The 23,383-nt window shown below is 34.9% G+C and overlaps 1 protein-coding gene across 8 annotated transcripts in view; it reads left to right on the forward strand.

The window, feature by feature from the left end:
- Spink5 (serine peptidase inhibitor Kazal type 5) overlaps positions 1-23,383 on the forward strand; it is a 175,680-nt gene that overhangs the window by 68,017 nt on the left and 84,280 nt on the right. For 7 of the 8 annotated variants that reach the window (XM_048811756.1, XM_048811751.1, XM_048811758.1 and 4 more), the window contains exons 3-5: positions 15,688-15,924; positions 17,149-17,174; positions 22,347-22,474. In XM_048811756.1, the coding sequence (XP_048667713.1) occupies positions 15,870-15,924; positions 17,149-17,174; positions 22,347-22,474 (209 nt within the window). In that variant the 5' untranslated portion in view covers positions 15,688-15,869. The remainder of the gene's footprint in view (positions 1-15,687; positions 15,925-17,148; positions 17,175-22,346; positions 22,475-23,383) is intronic. The other variant, XM_048811753.1, reaches the window with a different exon arrangement.

A 23,383-nucleotide genomic window follows, 5' to 3' on the forward strand; every position in this document is an offset into this window, starting at 1 on the left:
GAGACGACGCCTGACCCAAACTCCGTCCTCCCTTTGAAACCTTTTTCCATCCAAACCGAAAAAAAAAAAATAAAAAAAAAAAAATTATAGTGTTACTTCCTTGCTGCATGCAGGAGGGTAATACCAGGCCCTATTACTTCATTTCAGCTAGTCAATTTCTTATGGCTGGTTTTTCTTATTATTATTATGAGTCTTATCTCCTAAATTTGTATGTCTCAAGCTTTGTTCTGGCAAACTGTTTAAATTACTTGGAAATACTGTGATCCTTTCAAGACTCGTTTTTGAGCTTTGCTAGGTGGAAAAAAAGCAGGCTTTGAGGTGAATTTTGCCCCAATGTTGGGGCAACACTTTCTTAGATATCTAAATGAGTGACAAACTTCCCCCTTCTGACTAGTGGGAACACAAGCTGTCTCCTGTCCTGAGTAAAGTCTAATCCCTAGAGTGATTCTTACTATAGCTTCGACTAGTTTTCTCACGTTTTACTACTTAAAACTCAGCTGAAGATTCTAAATGCACTATTTGCTGCACATTTCTGAAGTTCTGTCTTTGGAGTTCTCTCCTTTTACAACTCTGCCATGTGAATATTACCTCCCTGCATCTCCCAGTTCCTCAGCTTTATATTCTCATCTCAGGAAAACGTTAGGGCTCTACCTGTGATCTCCTCTGTACTGCAATCTGGAAATTCTCTCCAAGCAGGAGGCTGTGGCAATGTAGCTGTGACAGCGCTGTAGTAACTTCATTTATTTTCCCTCTCCCAAGGATCACTGCCCCGCACTATGTGAGGTACAGTGTCAGAAAACTAGTGTCTATGTTTTTTTTTGTGTGTGTGTTCTTTTTTTCTCTCTCATCATTGCAGGTGGGAAACATCTTGGCCAGAAGCAGAAATCATATTTGTCATTTAAAAACAAATTATTATATCCCTTATCTCACACACTAATTTCTATTTGTCTTTTCAGGATATAAATAAGTTACTTAATTTTTTTTTAACTTCTTATTTGCTTCCTAATGAAAGTTAGAAAGCTGTGTCTTCAGGCATCAATACATGGACAGGAAAGTTTAAGGGTATTAGAAAAAGCATCTTGAGTCAATAGACATATCTAATTTCAATTTTCATTATTTACCATTTGTACCTCTTAGAATATTCCTCTATGTCTTTAAGTTTTAGTAAATTGGGTAAGATAGCAGTAATACATGTCCAACCTACTCACCAACATGATCATGTGGAAAATATATAAGTGTGCGTGTGTGTGTGTGTGTGTGTGTGTGTGTATATATATATATATATATATATATATCCCTTAGACTTTGTAACATATTTTACAAATGTTAATGCTTACCTTTATCATCAAGACTTGTTTAAATTTATTTTTATCTTTAATGTATTTGTCGTCTTCCTATTCTCTGTTTCTGCATGTATGTTTCTCTTTTGCATTCTCTCCACATTTTGTCTTTCTTTCCCATCCTAAAATCACTGCATTTGTGTTTATAATTCTTTTGAATATGAGTGAGTGGAAGAAAAAAATGCATCAAAATAGATCAGGCCTGCTGGGTGGCGCATGCTTATAATTCTAGGAGTTCAGAAGACAGAAGCAGGAGGATTGCGTGTTCAAAGCCAGCCTGTGGGGATGTGTTAAGCACCCCTAGGTTTAATCCCAAGTACTAAAAAGAAAAAAAAATGGTTCAGGCATCCGAGTTCCTTTGTCTATGTCTACCATTCATGGCTAACTAACCTGAGGCACATCAGCCAGTCACACTAATCTTTAATCTTCCTGGCCACAAAGAGGAAATAAATATTCTTTGCTTAAATTAGAAATACTGTGAGGATCAAATACACAAATAGTCCTGACTTAGAATGTCTTGACTCATAATTTTTCAATGTTGCAATTGTATGAAAACAAACACATTCAGTAGAAACGGTACTTTTGATTTTGAATTTTCATTTTTCTCTGGGCTGGTGATCACTGTGTAGTGCACCATGTGACTGAGCTGTGATCTTCAGCACGTTAAGTATATAGAATACATTATTGATATAGTTTATTTAAAATTTATAATGGGCTTATCTGAATATAATTCCATTATAAGTCGAGGGTCCTCTGTATAAGATATAAATATTTCTATACATACCTATTCCTTACAAATTGGCATTGTGCCATCTTTGAATATTTATTGTTCTTTCATAAAATATACTCTGAGTATAATAGACAGGTGAATATATCTTTATTAATGTTAGGAACTATAAGAAGTATTTAAATCATTTCCTATATACTTTTTTTTAATATTTATTTTTTAGTTTTCGGTAGACACAACATCTTTATTTTATATTTATGTGGTGCTGAGGATCGAGCCCAGTGCCCCGCGCATGCCGGGCGAGCGCGCTACCACTTGAGCCACATCCCCAGCCCCTCCTATATACTTTTAAAATAGTTTCTCAGATGGTATTTTCTGTCTAAGAGGTAAAGAAAAAAGTCCCATTTTAAACTTTAGACTAAAGCTAGTGATTGCATTTTCTGATGATCTTTACATGTTGGTCAAATACACTTACATTGTGTATATTTTATTGATCAAAAATATTTAAATAACTCTTTAGGAAAAACTTAAGTTGCTTTATGGTAAGGATTTAATAATGTAATACATTAATATCCCAAAGGAGGTGTCACTTCAAATAAACAAAAAGCATACTGAGTACAAAATATTTTTCATATTAATTTTAATTTCAAACTCTGTACCCTGATTATATTGTGGGGTGGGTCACTCAGAAAACACATCAAAATTTTCTTCTAATAAATCCTTAGGAGGATATAAATATGGTTATGTTGGGAATGAGTCTGATAAATGTCATGGACAAAAAGTCAGGCTAATCTGAAACTCTTGATTTAAGTGTCCATGATAACTGTTAAGATTTTTATACCTGGTATTTCCAATTATACAAGCCTGACTTATATCTATATATCATGTACTTGATATTAAAATTGACATTTAGACAAATGAGTGCTCATGAATAAAAATTTAAATTAAAAAATGGATCCAAATAATTTAATTCAAATCAAGTAATCAAATAAAAATATAAATGTCTTCAGGGTTCTAACTTATAGGTTTCTCTAGGTGACAAAACAATAAAGTCTTAATTTCTAAAAAATATCTAAAATATAATATAATATCCATTACTTCTAAATTTTTTTTCAAGAAAACAGAGATGATTAATACTATTAATCATGTTTTTCTTATGATTTTTACAATTAAAATAAGTGAAGTAGATTTAACATAAATGGGATTAATCTTCATGAGTATAGTTTGTTTCTTTTTTTTTTAATATTTGTTTTTTAGGTATAGATGGACACAACACAATATCTTTATTTTTTTTTTTAATGTGGTGCTGAGGATCGAACCCGGGTCCTGCCCGAGCTAGGAGAGTGCTCTACTGCTGAGCCACAATCCCAGCCCAAGTACAGTTTCTTACATACATAAATCAAAAATTACAGTTGACGCCAAACTGATCTCTCATTTTTTCCAGTTGTTAAAGAAACAAGACGCTACCTCCTTTCTTTCTTTAACTCCTTCTTTCAAAGAGGATTTATAGAAAATTAAGGATTATCAACAATAATGGTGGATCAACTTTCAATATCTAATGTGCCATTGTCATTGATAGTTTTTGTTAAAACACCTTATGCTTTTACAACAGTAGTTGCTAATTATAATAAAAAATTATATTAAAATAATTGTGTTAAAATAATTAAAATTATATTAAAATAATTATATTGTCCTCATTATTCAGACTATAATATTTTGCCTTTTACTGACTCAATTAATTTACTGCTCAATTAATTACTGATGTTCATACTGAAATTTTATCCTTAACAGGTATGGACATTCATGTTTTATACCTTACTTATAAAAAAATTTTGTATCTTTAATACTTACAATTTTCCTCTACTATCAAGTTTCATTAACTGATATTTTAGCCCCAATTGATTTTCACATGCCTCCTGACAGAAAATTCTCTTTTATATTAGGTTCCTTAATTATATCCCTTTTCCTTAATTTCTACCATTCTTCTTGTATTAAAGGTGTATACAGATAAAAGTAAATAAAGAGGAGTAATATTTGTTAATGATAAATGGACTATTATACCCTACCTCAAATTTCTCCACAGTGAGCTGAATTAGCTGCCATTATCTTAGCGCTAGACTATTTTCTACTACTTTAAACATTATTACAGATTCTCAATATCTAACTAAACTTGTTCCCCATATTTTAATAGCTGTGATATATCCTCGTTTTTTAACCCTTCAAACTCTTTTACAGCATCATACATCTCCTATCTTCCTTGCTCATATACACAACCACACCAAGATTCCTAGATCGTTGATGGAAGGTGAAGCTCATACAGATGAAGCTGTGAAATCCCTTTGTCCGTTATTTTCAGATGTTGTAAGTTTCCATGGATTTTTTTTTTATCAAAATGCTTGATTACTAACAAAAATGTTTTCCATCCCTTCTCAACAGGCTCATGCTATAGTCAACAACTGTTCTCACTGTATATCTCTCCAGGCTCCTATGTGAAAATCTATAAATCCACAAGGCCGGCATTCTAATACATTTTAACAAATAGATGTTACCCATTACCTCCTTTTCATCCTTACTCCTTTTTTCATTTTTTAATTGATACACATTCTGTGTTCATTTGGGCTAGTGACCATAGGTCTGATAAGGTATCTGCTTGCATTTCTTTTTTTTATTAATTTTTATTTAATATTTATTTTTAGTTGTAGTTGGACAAAATACCTTGATTTTATTTATTTATTTTTATGTGGTGCTGAGGATCAAATCCAAGGCCTCACCTGTGCTAGGCAAACGCTCTACTGCTGAGCCACAACCCCAGCCCCATTACATTTCTTATTTATTACTCTGCTTTGCCAACATGGGCAAGCCTGCTTATTTAAAAACAGATATGCCCCTGCATCTTTTTTTAATAATCATTTCATTGATTATAAAAATCATCTCGTGCTTTTTATAATCAATGAAATATAATTTTTTAAAAAATTTTTATTGTTGGTTGTTAATGAAATATAATTTTAAACCATGAACTTCCTCATAATCCTACTGGACAGGCTTTGGTTAAGCGAGTGCATCATACTCTTAAAATTTACTTTTTAAAACAAAAACAAAAAAGGGGATATAGCCTCTCTCATGGTAATATATGCTTTAAATATTGTATTATTTACAGTTAATGCACTCAACATGCAATACAAAGTAATACTCACAATTGGTCATCTGCTTTGGATAGACATTTTATTCCCAAACAGCCATTACCAAACATTTATGTAAAATACAGGGTTCCACCAAACCCAGGATGACAAGATCCTATGCCTCTGACCACATGGGGAAACATAAAGACTGCTATGCTTTCACCAACAGGTCCAGTTTGGATTCCGGCTCAGTGTGTGAGACCTATCAGTTATAAATGACCTAGTCAGGGACTTCACAACCTGATCCCCAAGTTGCATTTCATGCTGGATGAGGAGAGTCCCATCAAACAAGAGGGCAATGATTACTATCCTTGAAAGAGAAGAAACATTAAAAGAGAATTCCAAGCTACTAGACATCCAGTGACTTGGGGGAAATACAAAATTATTACCAGCATCAGCTCAACAGTTTTTGGCTTAAATGGGATTAAAATGTACTCCAGTCACTACTTTAATTGCTAGACCCACACAAAATTCTGTAAATGCTTTGGTTTTAACAATAATGTTTTTCTGTTGTACCCCAGCTGTGAAAATTCAGTACAAACTCCTTGACTTCTAAAACCCATTATAATATCTAGGTTTGCTTGGCTGAAATTGTTATATACCTGCAAAAATGTCTCATGGTACCCATTGTTGTCTTAGCAGACTGTTTTTACCATCTTCAGGATTTAATAGGCCACCATCCTGCACAAAGCATCTTTAAAAGGTCTATTCCCCTTGATAAAAACTGTGCAGATTCAGTGAGCATTCTCTCTAAGGCAAAATTTGACGTTTTGATGTTTTCCTTAGTGGGAAAAATTGACGTTTTGATGTTTCCCTGGACTAGCTGTTAGGGCTTACAAAACCACTATAAAACTGGCCTATGCTATAGTAAAAAAATATTAAACATATCTCTGTGGCAAGTAATATACTTAATGAAGAACAAAAGCAACATCATCAAGCCATACTTGACAATCAGGCCACAATTAATTATTTGCTATTATTACATCATAAAGGGTGTCAGGAGATTAATAATATATGTTGCTTTAATTTAAGTGATAATAATAATTCTGTTTCAAAGGAGATAAATTACCTTAAAGATATTGTTAAAAAGATCCAGCCACATGATGGAGGTTTAGACCTATTGGATTGGCTAACTTCGTGGTTACCCAACTTTACTTGGGTCAAACAATTATTCATAGATGGAAGTTTACTAACACTGGGATTGTTATGTTGTCCTTGCTGTTGTCAATGCCCACCCTATATTTTTGACTCTACCAGTATTAAAAAGAAAACAGACATTATTCATCCAAAAGGCCTTAAAAAAACAAGAAAGGGGAAATGTGAGGGTTCTGTGTAGGGATTGGGGTCCCTGATGACTGCATTGCTATGGCACGCTTGGTGCCTGGGAAAGTTTCTGTGCAAAGGCATAGGATACCCATTGCTATGGTAATGCCCTCCATGCTAGAATCTTATCAGCTTCTACCTTAATCTTGGGTACATAACTCCTGGGAAAGGAACTTACTTGCTAGATAACTACAATGTTTTGCCAAGCTCTGGTGCTCCTGGATCTGCCTGCTTAACAGTAACTTTAGCCAATGGACTTTTTTGAAAGCTGCACAAAGCTCCTGACATTGCATATTGTAACTGTGAAATGTAACTGCAACTGCAGAATAAGAAACCTGACTGGTACTCTAAACAATAATGTAGTTATGGGACTAATGACCTAATGTAACCTATTGATATAAATAAAGTTTGGCCTCTTGGTTTCTTAGCCACTCTGCCACCTTCTCTGCCTCTGCACCTTGTCTTTGTGTCACCCTTTATTTCTTTACAAAAAACCCATTAGATTGAAAGTTAACCATTGTAAATTGGTCTTAGAATAAAGCAAAGTGTAATCAGAAAAACATATTAAACTAGACATGTGGGATCAAAATCATGAATTTAACAAATTTAGAATTTTAAAAGCCTTCCTGGCCTTTGTCCTGTGATAGTTCTGCTCATCAAAGGTGAAAAGAATTAAGGGAACATAGACAAGCAAAGGGGCCTTATTCGCCTTGAGAGAACTTCCCAAAGAGGCAGTTCCTTTTATCTTCTCAGGAGAGTTCCCTAAGTTTGAGGTTCTATTCTAAACTGTTTTTCCTGGTTTCTTAGATAGCAGCCACAAAATTTTAGACTAACATTGGAAAATCTTTGGATGATTTTTAATAGTTGGGAGTTACTCATGCTTGCAAATACTGAGAGACAAAAGCCAAATTTCCTAGAAAAAATTATGCTTTTTAACACAATTTAGAAATAATAATATTATAAAACCCTTTAGAACTAATCTGCCCTCTGTAGGAACTGACATTATCTACCCTGTTGGCCACCTGGCCAAGTTCCTAAATGAAGGCAATCTCTAGAATGTTTTTCTTTTTTTACCTTTAGCTTTTACTTTTGACATTTTTTTTTTTAGTCCTGTTGGCAGCTGTTTATATTTTAATGCAAGCTTTAGTGAGCACAGTTAAAACCTTCTTAACCATTGTTTTAACATTAGAAACAAACTGACATAGAAATTAACACCAAACAAAAAGGAGACAAATAATAACAAAAAACAAAAAAGACAAGACACAAACACAAGACAGACAATAAAACACACAACCCGTAAGGCTCCAAAGACAAATTTAACCAACAGAAAACCAGACTTAGACCAGAAGGCTGAGTACAAACCAGACCAAGGAAAAGCCAAATCAGAGGACCAAGGGACGTCTCACTATAGCCCTGGACTCAGGGAAGTAATGCTGCGTCCAGCTTTACCTCGAGCCTCTCCAGAGGCAGATCCACACAGACCAGACTTATCTTCTCCCAGGAAACACAGAGGACTCTTGACAGTTTTAGGTGGGCAGGGGTCCAACGAGGGATGGCCTGGGGCTGAGAAACATCTTCTCAGAGGCCTTCCCCTAAGCAATCTCTCTGCCACCTTACCTCCCTTGGCGGTCCTTAGTGATCTCTGGAATTTGAGAAAAGTAGATCTCGCTGGGGTCTCCAAATGTTGTGGGGTGGGTGGCTCAGAAAACACATCAAGTTCAAGTTTTGTCCAAATTGAAGAGTCTTTATTTAGCTATCCAGCTGGTGACTGCTTCCCTCCTCCCCCTGCCCACAGTATCCATAACTGTCTCTGCAAGGAACAGCCCAGAGCCTGAGCATTTTAGGATATTTAAAGGCAAAAACCACATCTGGTTTGACATAGCTGCAAGCAAACAGGTACAGAAGCTGAACTGGGCAGTTAGCGAGACAATGCAATGGGCACATTGGTATTTCCCAGGGGTCTTTCTAGGCTGGCATAGCAGCAAGCAAGCAGAAGGGACCCTAGTTCAGTACAAGTTAGAGAATGGTCACTAACATCTAGACAATCAATCTCTGATAAGGTACCTTGCCCCCCAAAAATGGAAACCAAAGAGAACAATTTTACATTATATAAGAATTGCTATTTTCTTTAGGTAGAGGGAAGTGAAAGGAGGGGAGAGCAGGGGATGTGGGGATAAGAAAGAGAGTAGAATGAAACAGACATTATTACTTTATGTATGTATGTATGTGACTGTATGGCCAATGTGATTCTACAACATGTACACTCAGAAAAATGAGAAATTATTTCCCATCTATGTATGATATATCAAAGTATATAAGTGTATTTTACTGTCATGTATAACTAATTAAAACAAATAACAAATTAAAAAATAAAAAAATTAATTAAAAAAAAAGAATTGCTATTTTCAGTTGTCAAGTGTGCTATGCTAGGTAATTATTAACAGGTACAAAGGCAGGGCTTTCCCATGGAGAAGAATTTCTTACATGATATGGAGTCTAAGGGTAAAATGGAGTCTGTTTGGTCATTGCCCAGATAGCCTGGCCCATAACAATTACTGTTATTTAGGTAACTAACTAGTGGTACAGCAGGTTAAATTGTGTATATAGTATATAATATAACAGCAGGTTAAATTGTGTATATAGTATATAATATAGTGGGTAAACTAAAAATGTCAGAAGAAATTACCAAAGCAAAACTTTGGTTCTCTTAATTATTTAAGGAATGATTCAATTCCATTAGCTGAGTTTTCAGGTAAATGACGTACATTTTAAGCATCCCAACTGACTTTTTACATGTGCCATCCATTGCCCATGCCCCACATATGTTGCCTTACATAAATCATTTCTTTGTCTGATTATGAGATTGGATTGAAGGACACCTATGCGTCAGCAAGAAAAGAAGATCTATTTTTAGATGATAAAGTTACAGAAGGGCATACACAATGTTCCTGGGAAGTTTCCAGCAGTACTATTGATATTCTACTTCATAATTAAAAGAATTGTCTGTTTGTGATTCCAAATTGTTTTGCAGATGAACACAAAAGTGTATTTATCCTAGGTCGTACATCCCCCTACCTACTTGACCTATAATAATTCATCCTACCTTCTGTCATTTATTTTTCCAACTGCATTAGACTTACTTCAGCTTCTGGTGGGATAGCACTTTCTTCTTGTACATGTTTGGGGGTTATTATTTCTTTTAACTAGTTTTCACCAAATAACAACAATTCATATTTCATTTATTTATTTATGTGGTACTGGGGATTGAACCCAAGAACGCTTTACTACTGAACTATATCCCCAGTTCTTCATTTTATTTTTTATTTTGACACATAGGGTCTTGCTAAGTTGCTTAGGACCTCACTTAATTGCTGAGGCTGACCTCAAATTTGTGATCCTCCTTTCTTAGCCTCCAGAGTCATTGGGATTACAAGTGTGTGCCTCTGCACCCAGCTTCAACAGTTCATGTTTAAATAATTGAACATAATTTAATCTGGGCAACTCCTTTACAATAGGTAAAATCTTCCTATTATGTGCAATTTTTTCTCTACTGATATCATCTTAAAAACTCTTTTGCAGATTCAGTTGAACAATGATTTGTTTGATTATTCCTTCATTTCCTCTACTAGACTATTTTTTCTTAGAGGTCAGAGATGCTGTTTTGTTCACAAGTTTGACATTGAACTCTAGCATAGTGCCAAGCAAATACAGGCTTTAGTAAATATTTGTGATGTTCATGTGGAGACAGTTACAGAACTTAAGAACTCCTCTGGAATACCATAACAATATCCTCACTTTAGGCTTGTACCTTTAACTTTTTAAATCACATTTTAGTAATTTGTTTCCATGCCTGAGGATTCTCTGCTTTCATACTTATTACTCATTCCTTCTTCTTATTTTACCTTCCTAATGAGTCATGATTGTCATATGACACAATGGTTAGTGTTATTTAATTTGGTATCTTCTTAATTTTTAAGTCTTAAGCCCTAGATATGAGTCTTAGCTCAATCACTTAGAAGCAATGTGGCCTGGTGTGAGTCGCTGAGCCTCCCTTGGTTACTTTTTTCCTAGGAAAACCCTCTGTCTTAACTTAGTAGAGATCAAATAAAGTAATAATTGTGGGAGTTTATTATAAATTGTATTGCTCAGCTCAATTTTCAGGTAATATATCTTATACATCTACTCATTTAAAACAATTATTTACAAATATTATTTAGCTCATTCACTTTAGGTGTGAGGAAACTTGCTGAGGAAGTTTCACTTGGATAATATTTGGAGTTACATGAGGGGAAGTCATACTGTGCACTTGGATAATATTTGGAGTTACATGAGGGGAAGTCTGGGAATCTGCTTGGCTTTGTTCTATGCATGCCTGAGATAAGTTAGTTGCGGGTGTAAAAAAATGCATTTATTACATCATGCAATGTCTAAGAGCTTGGAATCTGCAGCTTAACTGCCTTTAATTGTGTTGGCTGTTGTCATTTGCAAAGGTCCCTACTTACAAGCTATATGACCTTGAGAAAGTTAGAGAATCTCACCAAACCTTAATTTTTTTTCTTTTTTTTTTTTAATTTTTTAAGTTGTATATGGGCTCAATGCCTTTACTTGTTTTTATGTGGTGCTAGGATCAAACCCAGTGCCTCACACTTACGAGACAAGTGCTCTACCACTGAGCTATAACTCCAGCCCCTTAATTTCTTTACCTGTAAGAAAATAATGAAAGTATACTTAACCTTTATATTTTTTGTCATATCTGTCACTAAATACACAATATTAATAATTTTATGCTTCTTTGAAAATACTTTTATATGATGGAGTGATCATCTATTTTCAATATTGTTTATAAATAGCAGTTTTGTTCTTGCTTACCATAAACACATATATTACATGTATAAAATACAAAATGCTCTTTTGCCAAAATTCAGTACCCTCTTAGCTATTTCAGAATTAATCTATTGCTTTGAAGGACTATAGCCTCACTTTATATTTTTTCCTTTGGTGTCAATATCCTTAATGTGAATTCAGATTCTGAGCCATTTGATAAACATGTTAGATTTTAAAGACTCACTACTGTCCTTTCTAATGAGAGGAAAAACTGTGCCTCTTTGTTTTCTACTTGTAAAGCTGAATCCCAGGAGACTACAATGTACTTAACTTTCAATTTATGGACAGGGTGGGACCCTAAAACAGAACTGTTCAAATAATAAAAACTTAAGGGACAAATTGAATATTGTATTTGAGAACCAAATGCTATAACTGTAACTTTTTAACTTATTAAAGTTAAAAATTAACATTGAAAATTTCCTGTTTCCTTAATCCTAATCTATTAAAAGCAACAATTATATCTATAAATAGCAGAGTCTATATGCTCAGTAAACAAATGATGCCCATCCCATTCTATTCTTAGATAAAATGAGATTCTTATCTCTAAATATTGTTAGTCTTTCCAGACAAACAAAAAGGAATTCTCACAGAGGAAGTGAAGTTAGTTGCTAATGAATCATTTCGAGATAAGAAGGTCAGTAAAGCTTGTTTTCCACAAAGGAGAACACAGACATTGCATCCCTGGGGAAAATATTAGGATTATAAGAAAGGGAATTAAAATTAAGAAAATAAAATAATTATTTTATCTTCTAGGATCTATTAGGAAATACAGGTAATACCAATGCTCCTCAACAGATGATGGGGTTGTGTCCTGATAAACCCATCATAAATTGACAGTGAAGTTGAAAATATGCTTAATGTACCTGAGCTACCAAACACCATAGCTTAGCCTAGCCTGTCTTCAGTGTTCTGAGTATATTTACATCAACCAACTGTTAGGCAAAATTATCTAATCCCAAACCTAAGTGTTGACTCTTTCATGTAATGTACTGATTGCAAAACAGAATGGTTGTATGGGTATATTTTCCCACTACTGTAAAGTTGGAAAGTTATAAGTTGAACCTCTTAAGTTGAGGGCTGTCTGAACACACTTCTGAATTCATGGTCACAATACACCTTTTTTTTTTTTGCCTGCTTCATTATGAGTGTGTGTGTGTGTGTGTGTGTGTGTGTATGAGTGAGAACTGAGGGTCGGAGGAAAGAACCACAGTGGTAACTCTGTAGCTGGTTTAAAACACTGTAATGTCTGGATCCTCTGAACTGTAAAGTCTGTGAGTCCATAGGAACTCAGGGAAGTTAAAAGTATAAAAGACAAGAAAGAATCAAGGCCATGATGGGCCTCCAAGCCAGGGTTCTATAATGGTACTCTTTTGGGTAGGTGAGGAAAGGATAATAATACCTGTTTTATCTACCTCACAACATTACATAAAGTAATCCAGAGAGCTAATAAAGGGCACATTGCTTTGAAAGTTAGAAGTTGATTTAATCATTAGGGACTATAGTCATTTATTAATTATTATCATCATCAAAAATCTCTACATAAAAAAAGAGAGAAGACTAACTGGATTTTGGAAATAACCTTTGTTTTTGGTAAAATTACTGTTCTCCAAAAATCTTGCTTATTTTATACTTTTTCTTTCCATGTCAATGTCCTTCCTGTGAATTCAGATTCTGAGTCATTTGATAAACATGTAAAATTGTAGTTTCACTACTGTCCTTTCTAATGAGAGGAAAAAGGGTCCCACATGTTTGATGAACAACTAAACGAACTGAAAACAAAGCAGATTTTTGAGTTTGAAAAGAAGTACTCTGATAACCTAACTCTGATCCAAGCCCCAGTTATTCAAAACTTCAGCCCCATTCATTTGAACTGAAACACTGGCGGTTTTCAGCAACAAGTAGTGATTGACACAGTGTATGGTGAATCACTTCCAGTTCACAACATTCCTGAAAGGAACCACAGAAAAAGCTTAGATAACTGGGTACTTCCAGTATTGCTGGTGGTCTTTGGATGCTCCTTTGGCCACCTTCTCCTCTTATAAATGATTATTGATTCCAAAGCTTTTATTCATACTTCGAGAAGGCCATGTCTGTCAATGGGTGTTTTGTCAGTAGGAAGGACACCAACTCCTTCCATGTTTCCTCATAGCAGAGATTCTTCAGGAAGGAAATCACTTGTTGGTTCTTGTGTTCCTCCCTAGTGCCACTTCCATTCCTGGGAATTCTACCCATCTGGGCTAGATCTGGGGCCACTGGAGGATGCTGTACAGTCACTGATTCTCTACCCCCAATGCAGAGTACAGTTAGGACACATTTCATGAGGTCTGACAGGGCAGATGAAGGACAAAAATTAGTTTGGTGTGTCAATAACTAGAAGAGGCTTTTATAGAAATATGGAATTATTATTAAATTAAGAAATGAAAAAGAGAACATGAATATTTTTGTTTTAATTTCATCTTGAAATGTGTTCAGGAAGTTATTCTACACTGACTAAACTGAAATCCATTGAGATCCATGTGCAAGAGATGTTGACTTTTTCTTGAAATCTCTGAAATTATCTAGTACAACCATGTCATTATAATTCGAAGACCAGCTATCATTAACTACAAAGCTTGTAATATATACTTGGTATTGTTCTAAACAGTAAACATATATAAACACACATAACCACAATATACGAATTGCCTGTAAGCCTTATAACAGTTGAACAATGTAGGTATTATTATCTCTGGTTTACATATTAGGAAACTGAGGCTAAAATAAGTGACTTGCCCAAGGCAGAATAGGAATGGTGAGTCAAGTTTTGCACTCAGAAATAACCTTGCTCCAAAGCCTGCTTAGTTTCCATTACACTGTGTAGTTATAAAGACAGGAATAGAAACAGACTTTCTGACTCCCTCTCCCATTCCCTTTCCAGAAAACCAAGATGGACTGAGATTTACTAACTTGTAACAGTAATGCAATTTGCTTCCTATGCTCACTTCTTTTATTGAACCATTAGAATGAAACAAGCTACTTCAAAAGTGCAGCCCTTGAAACCAATAATTATATTTTTGTAGGAAACAAATTATTTCATGGGACACCAAAAGAAAGGACATGCTCTTACTTCCATGGTTCTCAGAAGACTGTCATGTCCTCAAAGTTGGCCAGCCTTGATAAGTTTCTTGGAACAGTTATAACAAAAGGTCTTTGACTGCATGAAGTCCAGAACTTTGCTTCTATTGAATGTGAAGCTCATGAAAATGACTGAAATCAAACCATATAGTTTTTGCATGTTCTTGGAGTGGTAGCGTTGAACTGGTAGAGTAAAACAAGCTAGGAGTAAAAAGGCATTACTTGCAAGATGGAGGAAAGATCCAAGAAGAAATTTTTCTCTAGAAAAATGTCACACATATTTATAACCTTTAAGAGTTTTTTTTCTTGTTTTCTTCTTGAAAATCTAAATAATAGGAAAATACAAGAATAAGTTTACTTTTGGTAAAAACTAATTAAGACCTATTTTTTGAACAGTAATTTGGATATTTATGTGTTATGGGAAGTTAACTTTGAGTCTCTGATATTTATGAACATGTTTGATTATAAAATTAGGTTGAGGATAGAAAATCTCATTGAGACTGAAAAAACGTTAGTAATTATATACAAGCTTTGTTTTCCCTAAGTGTCTGCCTTTGGTTCTGAATAGGGGTGAAGCAGTATGTTCAGTGGAAGGAACATTGAATTGTGTGTGGTCTGCTGTGGGTGTCACCTGTCCCTTCTACCTCAACCTTGTGCTCTTGGGAAAATGATTGATCCTTCTCTGAGTTTGGTTCCCTGAGTATTCAATGTTAGAATTTGGCTAGATTCTCCCTTAGGGTCATTTATCCCTTATGACAATTAATTCAGATAATTCAGAACATATGTGGATAGAGTTAGCAAGGCCCCTAGATTCTTACACTATAAGCAGTTTTCTCCAAATATAGAAATCTTTACTTTTGTACCTGACTGGTAGGACAACCAACCTGTCTTCTTTTCTCCTCCCTTTCCACTTATGAAGGGAACTCAGTTGGAAATATGTTGCCTACCAGGTCATATGTCTTGCTCTAATAAGGAACTAAGCTCTTATCCAGGATTATAGAGTGCTCAACTTTGGTTAGGTCCTTGGATTCAGTCCCTCGCTTTTCTGGGGGAGGTATCATGAAAACACTTTACTACTTTAGAAATAGACATTATCTGCTCAAATCTGCCACCTTGACAGGATCCTAAAGGATGGAAGCTAGATTGGTGTGGTGTATGAAGTCTAGCATGAGCCTGAACAACTGGTTTTATGTGTCACCAACCTGCCAGTATATAAATGAGCTGTGTCTCACAAGTTCGTCTTAGAGCACCAGCTGAGCGATGCACGGAGCAGACCTGTAGCCACCTTACATCATCTTCAACATGAAGTCAGTCACAGTGTCAATGCTTCTGACCCTGGCTCTTTGCCTTATTCAAGGTGAGTAATTTGCATGCAATCTAAGCCTCTTGCCACACATCTTAAAGCCCTGGGGAAGGGCCTTTTTCCACAAATTGCCAAGAAAATGCTTATGTATATCTATAATTTTGAACTGTCTTGCTGATATAGGTTTTGAAGATTTAGATACACGGATTTGTAATTATTATGTCAACTTTAGAACTAGCAAGTAGTTTAAAAACATCTTAATGTTTATCCATGAGCAATTCTTCTACTACTTCTCTACTAGTTCTGAAAGGAGAATAGATTCTTCTTCACCTTCCCCTCACCAAACTTATCAATTCACTCTACATAGGTATGTTAAACATTAAAAAAAAAATAAAAAAAAACTTTTGCAAGTAATATAGATAGCTTAATTCTATATGTATAAATAAAATATTTCAAAAGCAAAATTTAATTATCTATCCTTACTTTAAAGCAAATGTGCCTTCTACCTTATTGTATTTCTGTGTTTTCAAGTGCTAAGTGGATTCAAAGTATTGCTCCTAAAATGAGAAGGATTTTTGTATGAGCTAAAAGATGAGTTTTAGCATTTTGTATTTTATTGTGAAGGGAATACAGATTGCCTAGATTTATCTTGTTCTGAATCACTTTTTAAAACAGAACTACATAAATAAAGTGAGACCATTATTCACAAATGATACCTACTTTCCTAAAATAAATGTATAGGTACAAGACAGTTAATGAGGGTATGTCATAGTCTGATTTTAATTAATCTTTCTTTTATCATATCTTTAATATTTGCATCTATAGTAAGTAGGCAGCGTTGCCAGAATTTAGAAAATGGAATTTTATGTATAGATGTGATAAACTTTTTGCTTTATTATGCTTTTAAATTAAATTTAAAGGGATATGACATCTTTGATAGTAAGTTATATTACAATTTATAGATGGAGACTGCCAAACTTTACTCTGAAAAGGTCTCTTGGAAATTAGATATTTTGAGTGTGTCAGAAAGCATCTGAGTATTAGTTCCCAAGAATTTCAGCTTTCTGAGTGAGTAGACCTTCGTGAGTGTACATGCTGAATTCCTGGTGCCACTACCCTCATTATATTTGCAGTGATAAATCTTAATGTGTTCAAAAATAATTTGTGGTTTTACAACGTATTGTTATTAAAGCAATCAAAACACTGCATTGAGTGAATCATTTTTTTCATTTACCGGTTTACATTCCCTTAACTTTGGTTTCTGCATTTTCATCCCAGATGCTGCCAGTGAAGATGCAAATCAGGTTAGTCTTGCTTTTTCTCATTGAATCCATTCCAAGATGCCTAAAGAAAAATGGTTTGTGGCCAAAACCTTCTGTTAATAATGCCAACATTATACAGGTGGGTCGTAAGAGCTTTGGTTAAATACACAGTGAACAGATTTTTAGGAAGACATGAATCCCTCTCTCTGTCTTTCTCATTTTCTTTCCCATACGCACACAACCAATGTTTTGATGATGATTAATGTCTATAAGAGACAGTCTATTGTGCTAAAGAAGTGCTTTAAAATCCCATAAACAAACACAAAATAAACCAACCAAAAACCATACTGTTGTTCTACTTAGCAGCTGAGCAAGCCATGGTATACCACTTAAAGAGCTAAATGTTTTCATATTCATTGTGCAAAAGAGGTTGTTCATATCTTGTTTATAGTCAGTGTAAATATTCCATCCAATAAACATGTATTGAGCATCTATTATGTGTCAGACCCTGTTTGTAATTCTGGGGATATTCTAAAGTAAACAAAATCGTTGAAAACCCTGCCCTTCTGACTTGTATTTTAATAAAGAGATGAGTTAATAACTAAATTAGTAAAATATATAGTACATTAAGTAATGATTATTGCTAGGAGAAAAATAAAGTGGGATGCAGGATAGTAATTCCAGAAAATGGAGGTGGTATCACTTCTCACTGGAATAGTCAGGGACCTTCTCCCTGAAGAGAAAGATTGGAACAAGAATCTGAAGGTCCACTTGAATCAAATGTATGAAATATGATATGTCAAGATCAATGTAATGTTTTGAGCAACCAATAAAAAAAATCAAAAAAAAAAAAAAAGAATCTGAAGGTCCATTTGAAAGTGAGCTGTGAAGATTTTTGCAACTTCTAACAGAATAGGCAGAAGCACTCAGAGGCCCTGATACAGGAAGAGGGTGCTGGCTGAACCAACGAGAGAATGGTCTTTTCTTTGAGAAACAGAATAATCATTTTCTATGGAAATATTTTTTTAACTCTTAGAAAGACAAAAGGACCAACACCCCTCCATGCACACACTGCTATTCATGCCATTAATTGAACACTAAAAATGGTGTTATGTACATAACAAAATTTACTGAATTGCTCAAAGACCATAAATATTAAAATAATAAAAAAGTGAAATGATTCTTCTGCCTATTGAAATACTTTGAACCATAATTAAATTACTTTCTTGCTCTATTTTATTGAAAAAGATTTTAAAAAGATAATTCTCACAGTAATATCCCAGGGAATACCATCATAGTCTCTTTCATCTAAGTTTTCTGATTAAGGAGAGCTCTAGAAACTGTAGTAGAGTAGAGGAAAAGGCTTGATTTGGGGGAGCCAGAGAGCATGCTCAGTTGGAAAAAAGAAGGGTATAGTACAGATCTCACAGCACCAAGCCAACATTTTCTCTTTCAGAATCCATGAGAATAGGTGATGATTGAGAATTTTGCACTGATTTTTTTTCATATGGTTACATTCTATTTCACCAAACATTGTCTCAAAAATATAGGTTTAGCTACATCATATCAGCATAAAAGGCAAGAAACACACAAAGAGGTAAACATTTCTTTGGATATTGTGATAGAAAGGAAAACTATTGATAGTAATGTTGTTCTTTTCCATGTTCAGTTGCTAGAGATCTTTCCAGCATCAAACAAGCATGCTGAGTGTTAAAAACATGAGCCAGAACAGCATGGAAAAGCACTCTAGCACTTGAAAGGATCTTAAGCACATGATTAAATTTCTCAACACAGAAGGGTCCTTGTGAAGCCAAAGCAAATGTGTTATTGCTCTGATACCCAGATAGGGTGATGCCAGTTCTTGGAGGGTTATGATGGATAATGCAAGACCACAACAGAAGAGGCAAACAAAGAGCAGTTGACCCAAGAGGACTCCAGACATGCAGAAAATAAGGACAGCAACAATAACAAAAGAAGAGTGAGCTGAGGACAGGCAGTCACACTGCTGGCTAATAGTGACTAGAAAATCATCACCCCACCTCAACACGACTTATTGGTCTAGATCTTCTCCTGCTTCAACAGGCTGTATCATGGCAATTGAGAGAGAGTCTATTTACCCCAGAGAGAAATACAACTTCTGCTTTCAATTTATATAGTCTTTTCCTGTGTCCCAGGAGAATCACTAGTTAATTTTATGACTCAGAAAAAATAATACTGAGCCTCATCTTAAGTAATTGATATTTTGAGCAAGTTTCTTAATCTACTCGCTAAACCTTTGTAAAACAATAAACAAACAAACAAATAAATGTGAGTCTTTCTAGGAACTTAGCTCTCATCAAATTGTGACATTGTAGGTGTTCAATTCAGAATTTATCTGGATTGATGCTAAACTTTTATGATCAACCACTAACAATTATTTAGAGCTTAATTCCAATATTATTAAGTCTTTGCTCTATATATTTTCTCTAAGATAACTTCATAAGGGATATATTTCTATTATGAAGACACAAACTCTTCTCTCATTCTGTTGTCATGTTTTTAAGATGTTTCAGAACCAATTATATCTGGCAATTGAGGCAGTAACTTACAAAGTTGACATAAAATACTACAGGATCAGAGACCAGACACAGATCTCAAGATGCCTAGACATGAATCTATAGTCAGAAATTAATACTGTGATACTCTGACAGTATCACTGGGTGGGGATGATAATCTTAAGAGTTATTTTAACAGGTCACCCTTAGTAAAATTTCCAAGATCTGGACTCTGATATTTTTTATTGTTCTTTACCATTAATCATTTTGTAATTGCTTCCAACTGCCCATCATGCTTATGAGGCTAGATTGTCCATTAGACTATAAGCACTATTCTGGAAAGGATACGTCTATCTAATTTGCTGCTGTATCTGACACCTGGCAAAATACAATAATCTCATAATAAGTGATTGTTGATTGATCAAAGTATTACAAAGATATAGGAGGCTCAATAGAATTTTATCATCAGCACTTTGGAGAAGGTTGTCAGAGTTGGAACAAAGATTTTATTTATTTTCTGAAGCAAGCATTATGAAGTAGAATTATTCTTTTGAAAAAATCAAAATATAATAAAATCTTATATCCCAAAGGCTTAATCCGAAGACCTAGTGAACTTTCTAAGCTAATAGGGATTATTAACACTTTAAGTCAGTACTTTGCTAGATGGCACCAATGCACCATTGATTTTTTTTTTTTTTTTGTACCAGATATTGAACCCAGGGCACTTACTCACTGAGCCACATCCCCAGCCCTTTTTAAAATCTTATTTAGAAACAGGGTCTCACTGAATTACTAAGGGCCTCGCTAAAATACTGAGGCTGTCTTTGAACTCTCCATCCTGCTGCCTCTTTCTGAAAAGAAAGAACTATCACTTTTAAGATGATTCTACTGTAGTTCCCCTATCCTCTCTAACATGCATAATGATTTCCACTTTCCTTCTAACCTCGGTATAGTGCAATCATTGGTATTTACCGAAGCCCATAGCGCATAGCAAAATATGTCTTCAAGGATGTTACACAGAATAGTCAAATAGTGGTACTGGAGAATGATCTGAGAGAGACAAACAGACAGAGAGGGGTAGTTTTTTGTGTTTTTTTTTAATAAGAAAATTTTCACTCTTTGAAAATAATTGCTCAATAACTTATTTATTTATTTTTTTATGTGGTGCTGAGGATTGAACCCTGTGCCTCACACATGCTAGACAAGCACTCTACCATTAAGCACAGCCCCAGTTACCATTAAGCACAGCCCCAGTCCGAGGAGTAGGTTTTGAGACAATGGCACAATACTTCCATAGTTTCACAAGCTTTTATTCTGGTGTTAGTGACAGAGTTGATATTGAAGATGTTGTTATTGGGGTAGGAGTGGAGGCAATTTTAAGAAAAGAATACAAAGTTGAAAATCAAGAATGGCTAGGACTCTCTCACAACCTTGGAAGAAGGTTTATTAACTTTTTTTTTTTAATGGCACCAGGGATTGAACCTAGGGGCACTTAAATACTGAGCACCATCCCCAGCCCTTTATTATATTTTATTTAGAGATAGATAGGGTCTCCCTGAGTTTCTTAGGGCTTTGCTAAATTGCTGAGGCTGGCTTTGAACTTGTGATTCTTCTGCCTCAGCCTCCTGAGGGTTTACAGGCATGCACCACCTCACCTGGCCATCAACTATGTTAACTCTAACTCTCTCTCTCTCTCTCTCTCTATATATATATATATAGAGAGAGAGAGAGAGAGAGAGAATCAAATATATATATATGAGAATCAAATATATATATATATATATATATATATATATATATATATATATATTGCTGAGAATCAAATATATATATATATATGTGTGGTACTGAGAATCAAATATATATATATATATATATATGTGTGTGTGTGTGTGTGTGTGTGTGTGTATATATATATATATATATAGAGAGAGAGAGAGAGAGAGAGAGAGAGCTGAGTATCAAACCTAGTGCCTCACACATGCTAAGCAAGCGTTCTACCACTGAGTCACAATCCCAGCCCAACATTGTTACCGTTACAGTAATCTTTGTATATTCCAATAATCTTTGTATATTTCAGAACCATAATAATATTACTAATAATAATGAAGGAATATTTATTTAATGAATATTTTCTGTGTATCAGATATTCTTCAAGACTTTACATAAACTTACAAAATTTAATCTTCCTACAACCTATGAAATGTATATATTTGTGCCCCCTGTTTTATTTTATTTTTATTTTGAGACAAGTCTCACTAAGTTGCTGAGGGTGTCGCTGAGTTGCTGAGGCTGGCTTTGAACTCATGATCCTCCTGCCTCAGCCTCCCAAGCTGCTGGGATTACAGGCGTGTGTTACTGTACCCAGCATTCTCATTTTAGATAGCATAACTGAATGAATAAATGATAACCATGAAATATTAGCTCAGTTTTGTTTTAACTCCAAGACCCTTATTCTGCTTATTTCACTAATTGTATCAGATAAATGCTTCTTAGATGAATTTTCTATCTTTAACAGGCAAGCTCAAGTTGTGATTTTTGTTTGTGTTATTTGAAGCAATTGACTGAATGTTTTCTGTGGAGGGGATAGTAATTGTTAAGTTATACTGTCTAAGGAAGTTTTTCTTAAAGTTTTGTTTTGACAAAGTTTCGGCCAATGCAACCTACTTCCTCTTTGTAGGAAACATGCAGTGGATTTCAAGACTTAATGAAAAATGGGAAATTGTTCTGTTCTCAGGATAAAAAACTTTTTCAAAGCCCTCAAGGAAAATTGCTCTTCAACAAATGTGTCACATGCAAAATGATACTGTGAGTAAAGTTCCTCTTTCTTTCAAGTTTTTGAGGTACATGCTATTCTCTGAACTAGAGGAAATTATTTTTCTAAACTTGAATGGCTGAATAAAAATGCTTAGAAAACTCTTGGATAATTGCAACCCACCTAGAATGACTTCAATAATCACTCAAATGGGATCCCAAAGGCATTTCAGAGGACCCAATATTAATATCTTATGTAGCACACTACAGCCTTCTGATAAAGTAGTTGGGTTTTGATTTGGGGAAAAAAAGAATCTAAGAAATGAAGTCAGCTTCCTTGGACCTAATTCTGTTGTAGTAGGGCTGGGGTAGGGGTCTTAAAGTCTCCCTTGAGTAGAAAGCTAGGCTTTCCTTGTGGGGATCAAGCAGCAGAAGGATATAAGCAGAATACATTCAGATTCTCTGAGCTACCAGTGTCTTCAGACCTCTTGGATTATGCTGGAATGAGTTGGACCAAAGAGCTGTTTGTAGTTTACAGCTCCCTACATATCAGAAAGAACTAGTATCCTGGAAGCTGGTCAGGATATTATGCAATGTTTCAGCGTCTGTCCAGTATTTCTGAAATTGATTCCCTTCTCTCCAGTGATTCCCTAAAGGTAGAAGCAGCTTATCAATTATAAATCCTCTGACCAAAGTGCTATAATTTTTGTTTTTTTAAGATTTACTTTGAATTTTTTTTTTTTTCAGTCTGGGAATTGAACCCAAGGCATTGCATTACTTCTGTGCTAGATCCATAGCCCTCTAATTTTTTAAAACATATTTTTAGTTGGTTTTTTTTTTTATTCATATGAGGTGCTGAGAATCAAACCCAGTGCCTCACACATGTGAGGCAATTGCTATACCACTGAGCCTGAGCCAGACCCCAATTGGTTTTTAAACAGGGAGGCTATCTCCAATTTCTGA

The sequence above is a fragment of the Marmota marmota genome, unplaced genomic scaffold (genome assembly GCF_001458135.2).
Source record: "Marmota marmota marmota unplaced genomic scaffold, marMar, whole genome shotgun sequence".
NCBI classification, from domain to species: Eukaryota; Metazoa; Chordata; class Mammalia; order Rodentia; family Sciuridae; genus Marmota; species Marmota marmota.